General features: G+C 36.8%; 1 protein-coding gene across 1 annotated transcript in view; it reads left to right on the plus strand.

The window, feature by feature from the left end:
* The window catches only part of LOC149802829 (proto-oncogene tyrosine-protein kinase receptor Ret-like), a 110288-nt gene that overhangs the window by 57032 nt on the left and 39395 nt on the right, over window positions 1-13861 (plus strand). Inside the window, exons 4-5 of the mRNA XM_089952281.1 lie at window positions 6458-6708; window positions 7130-7271. Of these exons, the coding sequence (XP_089808407.1) occupies window positions 6458-6708; window positions 7130-7271 (393 nt within the window). The remainder of the gene's footprint in view (window positions 1-6457; window positions 6709-7129; window positions 7272-13861) is intronic.

Below are 13861 nucleotides of genomic sequence, written 5' to 3' on the forward strand. Positions count from 1 at the left end.
TAAACAGTCGTGTTTTGCTAAGAAGTCTATTGTTAACGTGTTTAAATATTAGCGTTTCAATTAATTGTAGATGTTTTTGCTATTCTTTGTGTGAATTGGGTCATGCAGACTTTGCAAGCAGAAAGTATACGCATGGATTGTTTCATTTTTATAAGTATCTCAAATGAGTATATTTCGATACGTGACAAAAAAATTCAAACTATAATACACAAAATGAATCGAAACCAATATGTTTTCTTTAGCAGCAGTCCGGCATTAGAGAGTTAACAGGTGGGTTGTAGATATTCTGAACTGGTCAAATAAAGTTATGGAATGACAAAGGTGTGTGTGTGTGTGTGTTGGGTGTGTGTGTGTGTGTTGGGTGTGTGTGTGTGTGTGTGTGATTTGGATTTTTAACGTAGCTTTAACAGTTTTTCAGTCATATCGCTACGATGTATGCAGTGTAGCAGTTTATAGTAATGTCTAGCACTGGGGCATCATGCCAGACATGTAGCATCAAGTTCCACCCAGACAGATTATCCTGACACCTGGCTGACCAGTCCTAACACGAACTTCTTAATGCTGATCGCCAAGCGAGGCAGCTGCTAATACCATTATTTATGTCTTTGGTATGAATAAACCGCGGTTCGAACAAAGGATATCCAGCCAGTAACGTGCATTTCACACTGATTAAGCTTGCATTTGGCGATAATATCCTTTCAGACTTTAAAATTTTGAAGAACAACAATTCATGTTTATACGATAAAACATTTTGATGAGAATATTCATTTTTTTAAATAAAAAACGCACTTTTTGCACCCATTGAGTGTACCCAGTTATTTGAGAATGACTAACCAACCAAACACATACATACGCACATATCTACGAAACCGAAAGTTTACAGACAATATGAAAAATAGGTGGTGTAGAATTGCAGGGTACACATACTAACATACATGCTTGCTACCCATTTGATGAGTTATTACACAGTGCGTGGTGCACACACCTAATCCCAGAATAGCGTCCTTTACACGCATTCGAGGTAGAAACGTGCATGGCCGAATGACCTACATAAGCCTATAAATCAAATCAGTCAGTCAGCATACAGGCACTGAAATAAGCGTTCATCGTATGTGTCACTCAGACGTTCTTCATCTTTACGCAAATTTCAATGGACCATTTTTTCCCCTTTTTAAATTGTACGTGAAAGCTGTTAAGTTTATCTTTCTACTGTATATTATGTCTGAGTGCTTGAATGTTCAACTTTTATGGGTCTTTAATTACTTCGATGAAAATTGAGAAATCAGCACTATAGATTACGACAGATCTTTAATTGAAGCTGTAAAATGTGTTTTGTTGATCCATTTATGCTGTATCATAGATACAGCACGATACTGGTGAGACATGATATAATTCATTGCGGAAGTTCATAGTTTCTTGTTGATTAAATGATAAGAACAGCTCGTAACCTGTTGCAATTTCCATTGTTGTAGTCCCTTTGCATTTATTCATAAGATATGAAACTGGCACTTTTCTGTCTGATGTTTATCTGATGACAACTCCTTCTGTTTCCCCTGTAATGCAACTGAAATAAAAGTCACGAATTGAAATACCTTTTCAAGAAGAAGGCACATGTATTTGCTTTTGGTGATATTTTTTCTTACACATGTTACAAAAGAGTACAAGTTTTAAATTTCATCCGTTATCAGTAAGATTACATAAAGACCCAGTACGTCCTATCATTTGTAGCTTTTTGTTATTTTCTTTGAACGACGGATCTTCTTTGATACTTGTCTCGGATTACAAAGAAGGAAATAAATACAAGGAAACGTAGTCTCCAGCGACCAGACTTTAACACGGTTCCAAAACGTTTGGCTGAGTGTTTGTTAAGCCTCTTACGATTCGGGTTGAACAAGATCAAAAAAAACTGTCAAACCATAACAAAAGAACATATGGTACCTGAATATTAAAATCCATCATCTTCAAATAAGATTTATTTAACGTCGGCATGATTTAAAACAACAATTCAACATGAGTTCAAGTAGGCTTTAAGTGAAATTAAAGTACATGTGAGAAGTCTGTCCTGTAACATTCAATGTGGGGAAAAAAATCTGTCTTCCCATGAGTAGTGTGAACGGTCCCTTAAGTTGCTAAGAAACAGACTAGCACAACACAACGGAATACATGAAGAGAGCGTATATACCTATAAAATATAAATTATATAATGTAGAACAAACTAGCAACACATTGTATTGAGGTTAACGGCATATCAGCACAGTGCTAACTATGTAGTGAGAACTAAAAGTCATTTTTTGAAGCTTTAAAGCGAAATCTGCGAAAAAACTTTAGTAATATAAACCCATCTAAATAAACGTAAATATTTAGTCATCCGAAATAAAAATCGAAGATTCTGGAATAGATTTTAAAGATATAAAGGTTATATAGCTATAGAAACAACGGCTTACCTTCATACACCCTAAAATACCTCTTACGGAGCGAGAGACAGGCCAATAATTCTCGCAAAATATAACGCATTTCCTCCAGATGCCATATAACACATTTGAAACAAATATTTATTGGCCTCATAAGAGAATCATTTTTCGTTGAATCTGATTTGGTTAAACATCATTTCTAAGAGATATTTTGTACAGACGACTTTTTTTCACTATAACACTATCAATGTGGATTTTGTATCGCATTGGTTCTCCGATAAGATTGTTTGAGATGCGGAGCTCTTCTTTTGTTTTGTTTTTAAAAGAAAATCACAAACGATCGCTTATGCTTGGTTAATCAAAGTGTAGGAGAGTGTTGGAAACCAGGATACAACTGCACTTATATTTTGAAACAAACACGTACTGATAATTTTGTAAAGAACTGAAATTCAAGATTGACTAATTAATGACGAGATATGTTATAAGAGGAAATTGCAAGCGCCATAATGACATCATCGCTGCTTTGAAATCCAGAGTTGCAAGACTGAGAGAGTATCATCACCTGGACTTGAAACGGAACTGGATAAAAGGCAAATGTGATGAATATCCGCTGACAATGTAAACTTTTTAATCTTTTGGAAAATTAATTTATTTTTATGCTTATCTGCAGTTTGTATATATATATTTACGCAGAGTTGTAGTTTCTGGGTTTGACTCTAATTTCAGCACATGATATGCGATAAAGGGTGGTCAATATATCTGGTGGAGAAATGACAAACTCCGGGAAGACTTACCGGACAGTGCAAGCTACTGGCAAGCTTTTCACATACCGACTCTGATCGAGCTCGAGACTCAACCCCACGCAGACAGAGCTTAGATGGCGATGATCTGTAAAGGCGAGTCTTGACCACTCGGCCACCCGGGGCTCCCATTTACACAGAGAATATATACCGAACGTGTTCTTGAGATGTCCCAGTATGTTTAAATACAATGACTGTTTCAAATATTATAATACAAAAGTCAGAAAAAGATGTGAAAGTTATAAACTACAAAGCAGTCATACGTATCAGTGATATGATATTTCGCAATTGGCAGAAGAGCATCTTGGGAAAACTTATTTTAAACAATTTTTGTCTACTTCAGATAGTTAGATACAGCGAAACAATACTGGCGTTTTTCTAACTTGTATTACAACTGTTGACTTGTTAAACAAAAGTGACATCGCCAGTTTTAACCTTATCCGTACTAGTAGACTTGAACCCAAACTTTCATATAATTTCATCACAATCATTAGAGGTTTAAAAACTAAATATGTATCTAAACACGCATCATAATCTCCAGTATATCGCCATAATCTTAAGTATTTACCATGACTGGTCTGGTAGTCTTCAAGCAGATTTCTAATAAAATGTCTTACCTCGAAAGGAGTCAAAAAATAATTACCTAGATAAAACAGGTTGGATATAGATTAAAGTGGGGCTGGAGGGGTTGATTGGCTGATTGTACCTTCTTACAAGGTGCCCTGCTTTATTAGGTTATCGATATCGAGAGGGTGATCGCCCTTGGTGTTGTTGCCCGGATCGAGTAAATATTAATATAAAGTGTGAAGCGTATAGATGTAATAAATAGATATCTGAGCAGATATATAGAACAGAATGAAATGAGCCCTTGTACATGGAATACAACAATTTAATCAATTATATAAACAATTATGATAATACGTTACATTAGGAAGATACACTTTTCTTTTGAAATAAATAATTCACGGAATTTCAAAGAAATATATACTTATATAAATAGCTTATCTGTTTTAAATGATAGAACTTGTTCATCATAGAATCGAGTGAACAGTCGAAGTCATTGCTTTGTACAACTTCATAACCTGTTTATTTCCGGTTCACTCCAACTTCACTGTGGCTGTTCTTCTTGGTCCTTTCGCTTTTTTCTTCTCCAAACTCTCTTTTGTCTCGCCTCTTTCGGCCCTCAAACTTTGTGTGGGTACGTGGATACGTCAGTGGAGCTATTTGTCATTTTAAAATAAACAGAGAAGCAACCTAAACCTTCAGTCAGATGTCCTACTGGGAATAGATCATTACTCCCCTCTCGTTATGTCAGATATCGTCCTATTGGAATTCAAACTGATACCAAAGACTATCTGGTCAAGCCAAACATGGCAGACCATAAACAAACTTAGTTTCATAAAATTAATGTACTTCTTAACGGCTATTTCATCACTGGCTTATATTAACATCACGCGAGGCATAACAGTTCTGTTCTCGTCTAAATTATACAAATGAATAAATGAAATTCGTGAAATGCTGTAACTACGTTATTTTCAGCGAATGCACACATTCAAGTCTTTAGCATACACGAAACCTTACTGCATGGATTAACAACGTTAATTTCAGTAAATACGCTCTCAAGTCTTTATCATACGTGAAATCAGCTAAGATCGGAGAATTCACACGGATTCTCGTAACTCATATCAACTAAAGTAATGCATGAAATTCTTAGAATACCTGATTTTTATAACAATCAAGACTACAAATTCAAACAATTCTTCAAACTTATATAAAGATCATTGTACGAATTCAGAGAGGTGAACTCAAACACAGTTATGCTCATATCAAGAAAATTGATCTACAGATTTAAACAAACAAATTTATGCAAATATAAGCAAATAAAATCAAGCAAATCGTTATATTGGTAGCAATGAATTACATGAAGTTGACGTAAACATATTGTGCTTTCAAGCTTTGCTCGCTTCTACCGCCAGGATTGTATCCGTCGACTTTCCAGACATCAGGTCCCTCGGATAAATGTTTTGCGAGAGAATTTTTTCTGAATTCAATCTTGGGGTCTCCTATATTTTTCCTCTTGCAGGAAAACTCAGACTGATTAAAGTTTGCAATGGGGCATAGTAAAACCAAGAAATGTAGCGTAAACCATCAGGATTAAATATATATACCGCCTTTTATTAACAGACGCCAAAACTGAGGTCAGTCTGACTTCTAGATTTCCAAATAACTGATTATGGACAATCTCATATGAAATTTTTGATACATAGATCGAAGTTAACCTTTTTCCCAGTCTGTTTGAATGTTAAATAAACGAATGTTTAATTAAGAATCACATCCTCTCACGACACAGACATTAAAAATCATTGCAGCATAGCGATTTAACGCGCACCTGTCCTCATAAATCTAATTAATTGTTCCCTTCCCATAATTAAAATGCTCTTTACCCATCGACATAAATTTGCACCCTTACAATTGCACCATGAATGTCTGTTTTATTTCGTTTTGAATATTTGTAATATCTAATATATAGATCCTACATTCATTTGATACTGCACGTTATTTTTAGATGCACTTGACATTTTAGATATCATGTTGGGGAAGATGAAGCCAGCATATTTACTTTTTCATTTGGTATCAGGTGCTTGCAGTGAATTAAAGCCATACTGGTTCGAAAGTATACTACTAAAACATTACCCCAAGAGGCCAAAGATGGTCTGTTTTTTTTTTTTGGCAGACTATGATTTACACAAAATGTTAGGATCCGCATCAATTTGTTTTCATTTCCTTACAAATATTTCAAGGCTACCATGGAGAAAAATCAATCGTTACACATGTCACTGACAAAAAATTCCATGTCTATTCTTTAGGGAAGTATCTTTAATTAATGTATTGTTCATATACAGTTAAAAGTAAAAACAATGACACGTTCCCTAGAGTTGTATTGAAATTAATATTATATGACATCAAATGTTTACAAACATTCTATTTATGTATATGTATGGCGTATAGGACTGCGTAATAAGGGACTAATCTACTTCATTCTATGATGAGATATGTATTAGAGGAACCTAAACATCGTATTAAGTGTAAAAACTGTAATCACTAGCATGAAATGCCTTATCATGACACAATGTGTAGATTTTACTAATTATCAGTCATTATTGGCTAACACTTGAATTGATCGATTCCCAGAACTTGATCCTTAGGAAGTATCTTTTATTAATTATTTTTCATCTCACATACCAGGAAACTTCAGCCAACATTTTCTGCTGGATCCTAACACAAGCGAGCTGCGGGTAGTGAAGCCTTTAGACAGGGAAACCGTTAAATCAGTACAGCTCAATGTCATCTGTAATTCGACGTTACCCGTTGCTACTTCTGTCACTGAGACCTTTCACATTAAAATACTGGATGTTAATGACAATTTGCCATACTTCGAAAAAACGAGCAACCGCTATCTAGAGGTTAATTGCAACGTAACGGGAACCATGTGCAGGGTGAGTTTAGTGGATAGCTGATCTCAAGCATGCGCAGAGGAGACAAGCCTCAGTGACTTTATTCTAGCAGTGATCTTGGTTGATAATACACCCTATGTACATTAAGAGCTATCATATGATTATTTCGAAAACTTCTTTTGTTTAGATATTTCTTTTTTTTATATAAGTTCAGGGCAGTCAGTTCATGAAAGAAAGAAGCCCAATTATTTTTGCCGCGTCATTCTTGTTGATTTAGCTTGTATTCTTGCCAGCCTGTGGTTGTTATTAATTTCATCATCATCATCATCATCATCATTCACTTATTTTAGGTCTTCTCCTTATCCCGTGCTTTATCTCCATTGAAATGGGATTTTCGGAAATAGAAAAAAAAAGTATTGTTTTTATTCTTAACAATTACAAACTAATACTGTTTTCTTTGCAGATAATCAGCGGAGTGGTGATTGATCTAGACGAGGACCAAGCTGTACCACATACAGTAGAGATACTGGATGATCCATTTGGTGTCTGTCGCGCTGAACAACCGATCTGCTATCATGTCAACAACTCCCTATTTTGTAGGCTAGGTAGGTATACAGACATGGGAATCTTAAGTTAAGCTCAGTAATTTTCCTTCGGTTACACACGAGTGGCTTGCACTGTTACGGATATCACATTTGCAGGAAGACGCCGAAGTGAACAGTGGTCTTCATGACGGTATAAACAGGTCCCAATGTATCTCCCAAATTGCATGAATCAAACTTGAGCGACCGGTGAAGTTTACACATCAATTTTGAAAGTAAAAACCTTTCTTTATCAGGAACTGAAGTCGGGCTAAAAGTATACAATTTGAAATTTGCTGATAGCTTTCACAATTCGTTTCGAAATTTATGCATATGACCATATTTGTTTCTTGATATCCTCCTATAATTCCAGCGCCTCAACTATGTGGATTAAGGATGAGATCATTCTGCAAAAAAATAATTAATTTAGAAAATTAGCTTGATCAAAGGAGGCTGTATAACCTCCAGTTTATGTATCCAAAAAATAATGGCAGAAATTTTAAAGCGATTTGAACACTTTGCAGTCTAAACTGTGAGTCATGGTTATCCTGAAAATGACTGTTTGCTAAATATGCCCTCATTAGTCAAAATGCTTATCATTTGAATTTATATAAAAATGGTAAACTTGTACATGGAATTATTGCTTAGATCATCGCAGTCAGCATGAAACCATGAAAATCATCACAATATATAGAACTGTAGAATCTTGACCAGTGTCTGTAGAAAAGCATGACCGTTAATTCGACATTCATCTTTTATTCGTGTTGTAATATATCAAATGAATTTTATATTCAAATTAGCCCTCGTGCATATATAAACGGAATCATATATTTATTAGAATGACCAGGTGGAAATCAAATAGATGCGGAGCAGTAACGGTGTTGGTATTAACTTACGAATTCGTATATTGAACACTGTTCTTCCTTAAACCGATAATATGGAACACTTACAGTGTTAGTCTTGTTATTGATTTATACATGGAACAACCAGTTTTTCCTTAATCGGAAAATATCGATAGGACCCTTGTGTATTATAGAATATTATCGATGCCTTGAGTGTATCTGTCTGATTTTTCCAATGATGTCTGATATAAGAAATGGAAGAAGAAGGATAAAACACGTTTAGTTTAATTGATTGAAAAGTTGCCCTCTCATGGATTGCTAAAATGCAATCAAAGGAATGGGTGGGTGGGTGGAGCAGGATATTGTCATCGAACGTTGATGTTTAGTTATTTGAAACAACTTCACATCAGGGTCATTGTTAGCTTTCAAATAATGCAGCAGTTGTTTATTGTTGACACACACACCTGTCAGTCATATATCCATCAAGACTCCAACGCAATCCTCTACCCGTCACACGATGATGTGATTAGACTGCCTTTTTCTTAGTAAAAAAAAAAAAAAAAAAAAAAATAGTTGAACTTCTTCTCTGGAGACTGACTTGGAAACACAGAACTAAACAATACTGATGTCCATAGCAGTGATAGGTTATCATTAATGAGTGTCGTTTTAATGACATTATCTGACGCTTGTAACGAGACATTCATCGAAAGACAAAACACGATAAGAGCTTATGTACCTATTTATACTAGTAGTCATGTAATAAAATTATGAAGAAAACATAATGAATGCAGTTCATATATAAGATAACACACACACACACACAGACAGACAGAGCGAAATATTTCTATGGTGATTATAGATCGTATCGCCATATTTGCCGTGAGTATAAAGAAGGTGGTAATATTATTACTGTATATTTACAATTCATCTGGGTGCTTTGTATACAGGCAGTTGATGAATGGAGTTTTGAGATCACGGCTATATATCCAAGTAAGAGCCTTCTGCCCCTCCCCCGATGGACCGCTCTGATGGCCTAGTGGTTAGAGCGTTCGCCTCGGAAGCGGGAGGTCGTGGGTTCAAACCCCGGCCGAGTCATACCAAAGACTTACAAAAATGGTACTAACAGCTGCCTCGCTTGGCGCTCAGCATTAAGAGGTTAGTGTTAGGACTGGTCGGCCTGGTGTCAGGATAATGTGACTGGGCGGGACATAATACTACATGTATGCGACATGATGCCCCATTGCTAGACATCACTATAAACTATCACACTGCATACATCGTAGCGATATGACTGAAAAATTGTTAAAGCTACGTTAAAAATCCAAATCATACACACATACCCTCCCCCGATGACTTTACCCTAGTGCTGGATTACCCATTAAGCACACTAAGCACGTGCTTTTGGCGCCAGCCCAACCAGGGCATCATAAAAAATTCAAATTAATTGCTGATGATAAAATTGAATTTATTATATATATGACCATTTGATCTGCATGAACAAGTATTTTGATTGGGAATGATCGTAACACTGGTATTTTCCAACTCCTTTAGCTTTTCATATTGTTTTCTTAGCCCTACATTTTGTATGGCTTTAATCCGGCACTGACTCTACCCCTTCGGCAAACTAACTGCATTCCCCGGCAAGTATAAACACGGATCTGCACGTTTGCCCGCGAGCGCCCCTGTACTGCAACAAGTCACGATGCAGTATTGATCGTTCGTGGAAGTCTCAGAATGGCGTTTCCAGCATAATATGTTGTTGTGAACGGATTAATCCCAAATATTTTTGTTTGTGTACATCTTTCTCAAATATATACATAAGTTTTTTGTCAGATGAAAGTTCAACAGTCAAATAAAACATCTGATGTGAAACCGAGCATGGTAATTTAATAAATGGGGACATAAATTGCAAACTAGATATCAGCTTTGATGATTGATAAACGTGTGCGGCCACGTATGCGATCTTCAACATTGATAAACAGTGTCATGTACACTATAATCGTTAGAATGAGCTAGAAAGAACCAATTTCAGAAAGAGTCATTGCGCTAGGAAAAGCAGGCAATATAATGTATTTTAAAAAAAAAGAATTCGATTTGACATGCACAATATATCACATGTTATTCGTCAGTTCAGTTACGCTTCTCTAGGACTTTTCTTTTCATTTTCCCTTTCCATGCTCACGGGTCTCCGTGGTCTAATCGGTTGGGGCGTTACACTTGATCACATTTATAGTTCAAAATTCGCTTGGAGAAAATTGTGTGCTTCTTTAATAGTTGAGCTTCGATTGAGTTGTACATGAAATATGCAAGATCAGGTCTGATGATACACCGTCGGTGTCCATAACCAAATAGATACGCATGATTCTTAGGGACTTAACCTTAGTGACACCGAGCTGTAACACAGCTGTCGACTATAAGGAAAATATATACAAGAGTTTAAGATAGCAGCGTGCTTATACATGTAAATTTCAAAGAAATATTTGCATGTAAAGCTAAAAATATATATACACATAAATATCATCGACAAGCGCATTCTGAACGGATATTGTTTCCTTTTGTGGGAGGATATTATAGGAATCAATCACAACGAGTATTTTAAAATGCCGAAGGTATCACCGCTTGACATGCATAGTATTGTAGTAGAAATCATAAGAGTTACTGATAAGGGAACAAAATTGCCTTCACATAGTGAAGTCTATAAACTTAGAGAAAAGGAGGAATTGCTACTTTTCCTGAATGCATTTTATCGATTTGTCAAAGAGACCAAAACAAATGTTCGATGACGTTTCAAGCATTTATTCAGAACACACTAAAATGTTTACCTGGTTATGGATCACATTTCTAATCACGACGGAAACTGGATGACGACTATAAGAACATGCGTGAAAATTCTTTGTGACATTGTTCAAGAAAACTATAAATCGGTGACATTGACTGAGCTACTAAGGGAAAACACAGATAATTAAAAGCCAGCGACGATACAGACAACGAAATACCCAACGAAGATAACAAAGACACCGAGGGTATCCAAGGGTAGATCATTTAGAAAAATGACCTGGTAAAAAGTATATCAATGATATCAACAATCAAGCTTCATAAGATAAATTAAATCATGTATTACGCCACAGACGTGAAGCAGCACAATCCACAGGATACATTTTCCCAGGTCTTTTCCGATTCCGATGAAGCAAAAACACAGCTGAGATTTACAAGCACCCCAACACGTTTGATGTTCTTGCGTGAAAAGTCCGGTCGTGTTCGAGTTGGTGTGATGATCATGGATGGATCATTTGAGCTCATTTGGGTTGAGACCGACCAGATGAAAATTGTATGCAGGATTGCAAGAGACTTTTAAGATTCCGAAAGGAACAATCATGTTGATTTACAATAATCCCGATTTACAATTTCAAATTTCCATAACACAAAGGTATTGCACATCGACCGGGGGACTCCGTTAGATGCTAACATACCATATAGATTCAGATACCACCGTATGCAAGTAAGGAGATAAAACATCTACGACTGAAAATAACAAAACAAGAAAGACCAAAAAAAATCGAATAAAGATTACACGCATACATAGCAAGTTCAAAGACACAGTGACACAATACATGCAAAAGTGAATGCCTTGGAAATTGTGAACTCTTTGGCAGAGCATGACATTACGAATACTGTAAATCACACGCACGTGCGTAACGTGTTTGTACTTGAGCTCGACCATGCCTCAAATGTGGTATCGGAGTTCAGTCGCATAATCAGTTATGGCGTCCGTGCGATGCGATTATTATCGCGCGTGTTGGCGGAGTCAACGACGTGCGTGATTTATCAACAATTCCTGTGCGTACTGATGCTCAAAAAATCGTTCCACAATTGTGGTGTTAAATCGTTCCAAAATGGCCTGATCCAAGCCCGCTTTGGTTAACTTATTACTAACTTTTGCCAAGCTCTCTAATGTTCAAAAACTGCTTATCCCTTCCAGTAACCGCGTGGACTGTAACATGCCGCGAACATGGTCCGCTCGGAAGGTACTCTTTTTCATGACCATGTTTTTTATATTGAGGTTTCACATTAAAGTGGAATTTTTTCTTTAATTCCTCTTTTGACAATCCACATGGCGATTATTTCTCAAACAGCAAGACTCACAATTTCGTTCTAGTCGTGGATGAGGTCCGCATCGGCGCCTTGACCTGTACAATAATCGTTCGAAACTTGTACGCGAGATTGTGTCGGTAACGTGCAGTTTCTATGCGGTATATAAATTTTTCTCCAAGCTTTGGTCAATTGATGGAAACCAGTCATATTTCCTAATTCGTCCCCAACATGCAGTAATTATATCTAGAGATATACTTTTCGCCGGTACATTTACCGTGCCAAAGGTAGCATGGTTAACGCATCAGCTATATTATTTTAGACCCTGCACACCAACAGGAAGTTCATATGAGCGAACATTATTTGATTCACACCGAACGTAATATCTAGGGACTCTTATAACGGTATAAAAGCCGAAGTTGCAGTATGCCAGTTTATGTACAGAAATTGATGGCATAAAAATAAGTAAACAACAAATTAGCATTTAAGATGTAATAGACGTGAGTTTTCTACTTCAGCTAAGCCTCAGACACCCAAGCACGATAAATATGTCCGAGCTGGGAATCCGTATAGTTTCCTTACGATTGACCTTGGAGCCGGGAATCCGTATAGTTTCCTCACGATTGACCTTGGAGCCGCTGGAAGGATGATCTCGCAGCGGTATGATCTCTCAGCGGGCTTCGAGCAAACATTTTCACCGCTTAAAAATCCTACACTCGAAACCGATGACCAAGTGATGAAAGTCGCTGAAGCAGCCACCAAAAGATGAGAAGAAAATAAGAACCGGGTCCATTGTCAAAACGGCCTTGCACCCCAACGTTATCAAGAAAGCCACTAAAAAAACTCGATTAGGGGATGAAGCGGGTGCCGTCAGGATTGGCAAAACTTCAGAAAAGCTGAGATGAAATGCAAATAGATGTAGGAGAGACATTTTCGCGCGTTACACAAGAAAAACCGCTCGAATACCAATCGAAATTGATATAAAAAACAACATCTCACACATTTAATGATCAGGCACGGTAGATGAACTTTAACAATGCCCTAGCGTTTCCCGGTGAATATCCGTAGCTATGGACGTAAAACTCTATATTTTTGAACAACCCGAGTACCATCTAAAGTGAATAGCCTAGATTTTCATTTTAAGAGTCGTTGAGAAATAATAGACTCTACAGTAATAAAAGTTATGTTGAACTACTTTCGTATAATTATTCGCATATATACAACCCTAGGTGCAGAAAACATGCAGCAATACTAGCATACATTTCTCCGTATGCACGCGAAACTGTTATTCAGAATCTACGGGACTCGTAAGACTTGTTTTGCTGGCACCAACGCACCTTAAGTCTTTAATGCGACCACGTCGATTTGCCAGCGATTGATCATCTGTAACATGGAAACGGAAAGGTTTCGCACGTTAAAGCTAACTCATTGAAAACATCAATGATATATGATGAACATGGTTTCTTCAACACCCATGGCCCGAATATATTTATCAGATTTTCGCTGACAAATGAATTGTGCTTGCAGGACTTGGCAGTACCAGATACAATATGGCCACAGAAATTGTCAGGATCACCTCGACTATTCCGGTTAATTTAATATGTGACTCCATCTGCAAAAGTTACAGCACATCAATCTCGGCAACGCAATCATAGCAGGGTTACATATTACTGGGGATTTTCC

Source organism: Sinohyriopsis cumingii, chromosome 3 (assembly GCF_028554795.1).
Source record: "Sinohyriopsis cumingii isolate HCF-2022 chromosome 3, ASM2855479v2, whole genome shotgun sequence".
In the NCBI taxonomy this organism is placed as follows: domain Eukaryota; kingdom Metazoa; phylum Mollusca; class Bivalvia; order Unionida; family Unionidae; genus Sinohyriopsis; species Sinohyriopsis cumingii.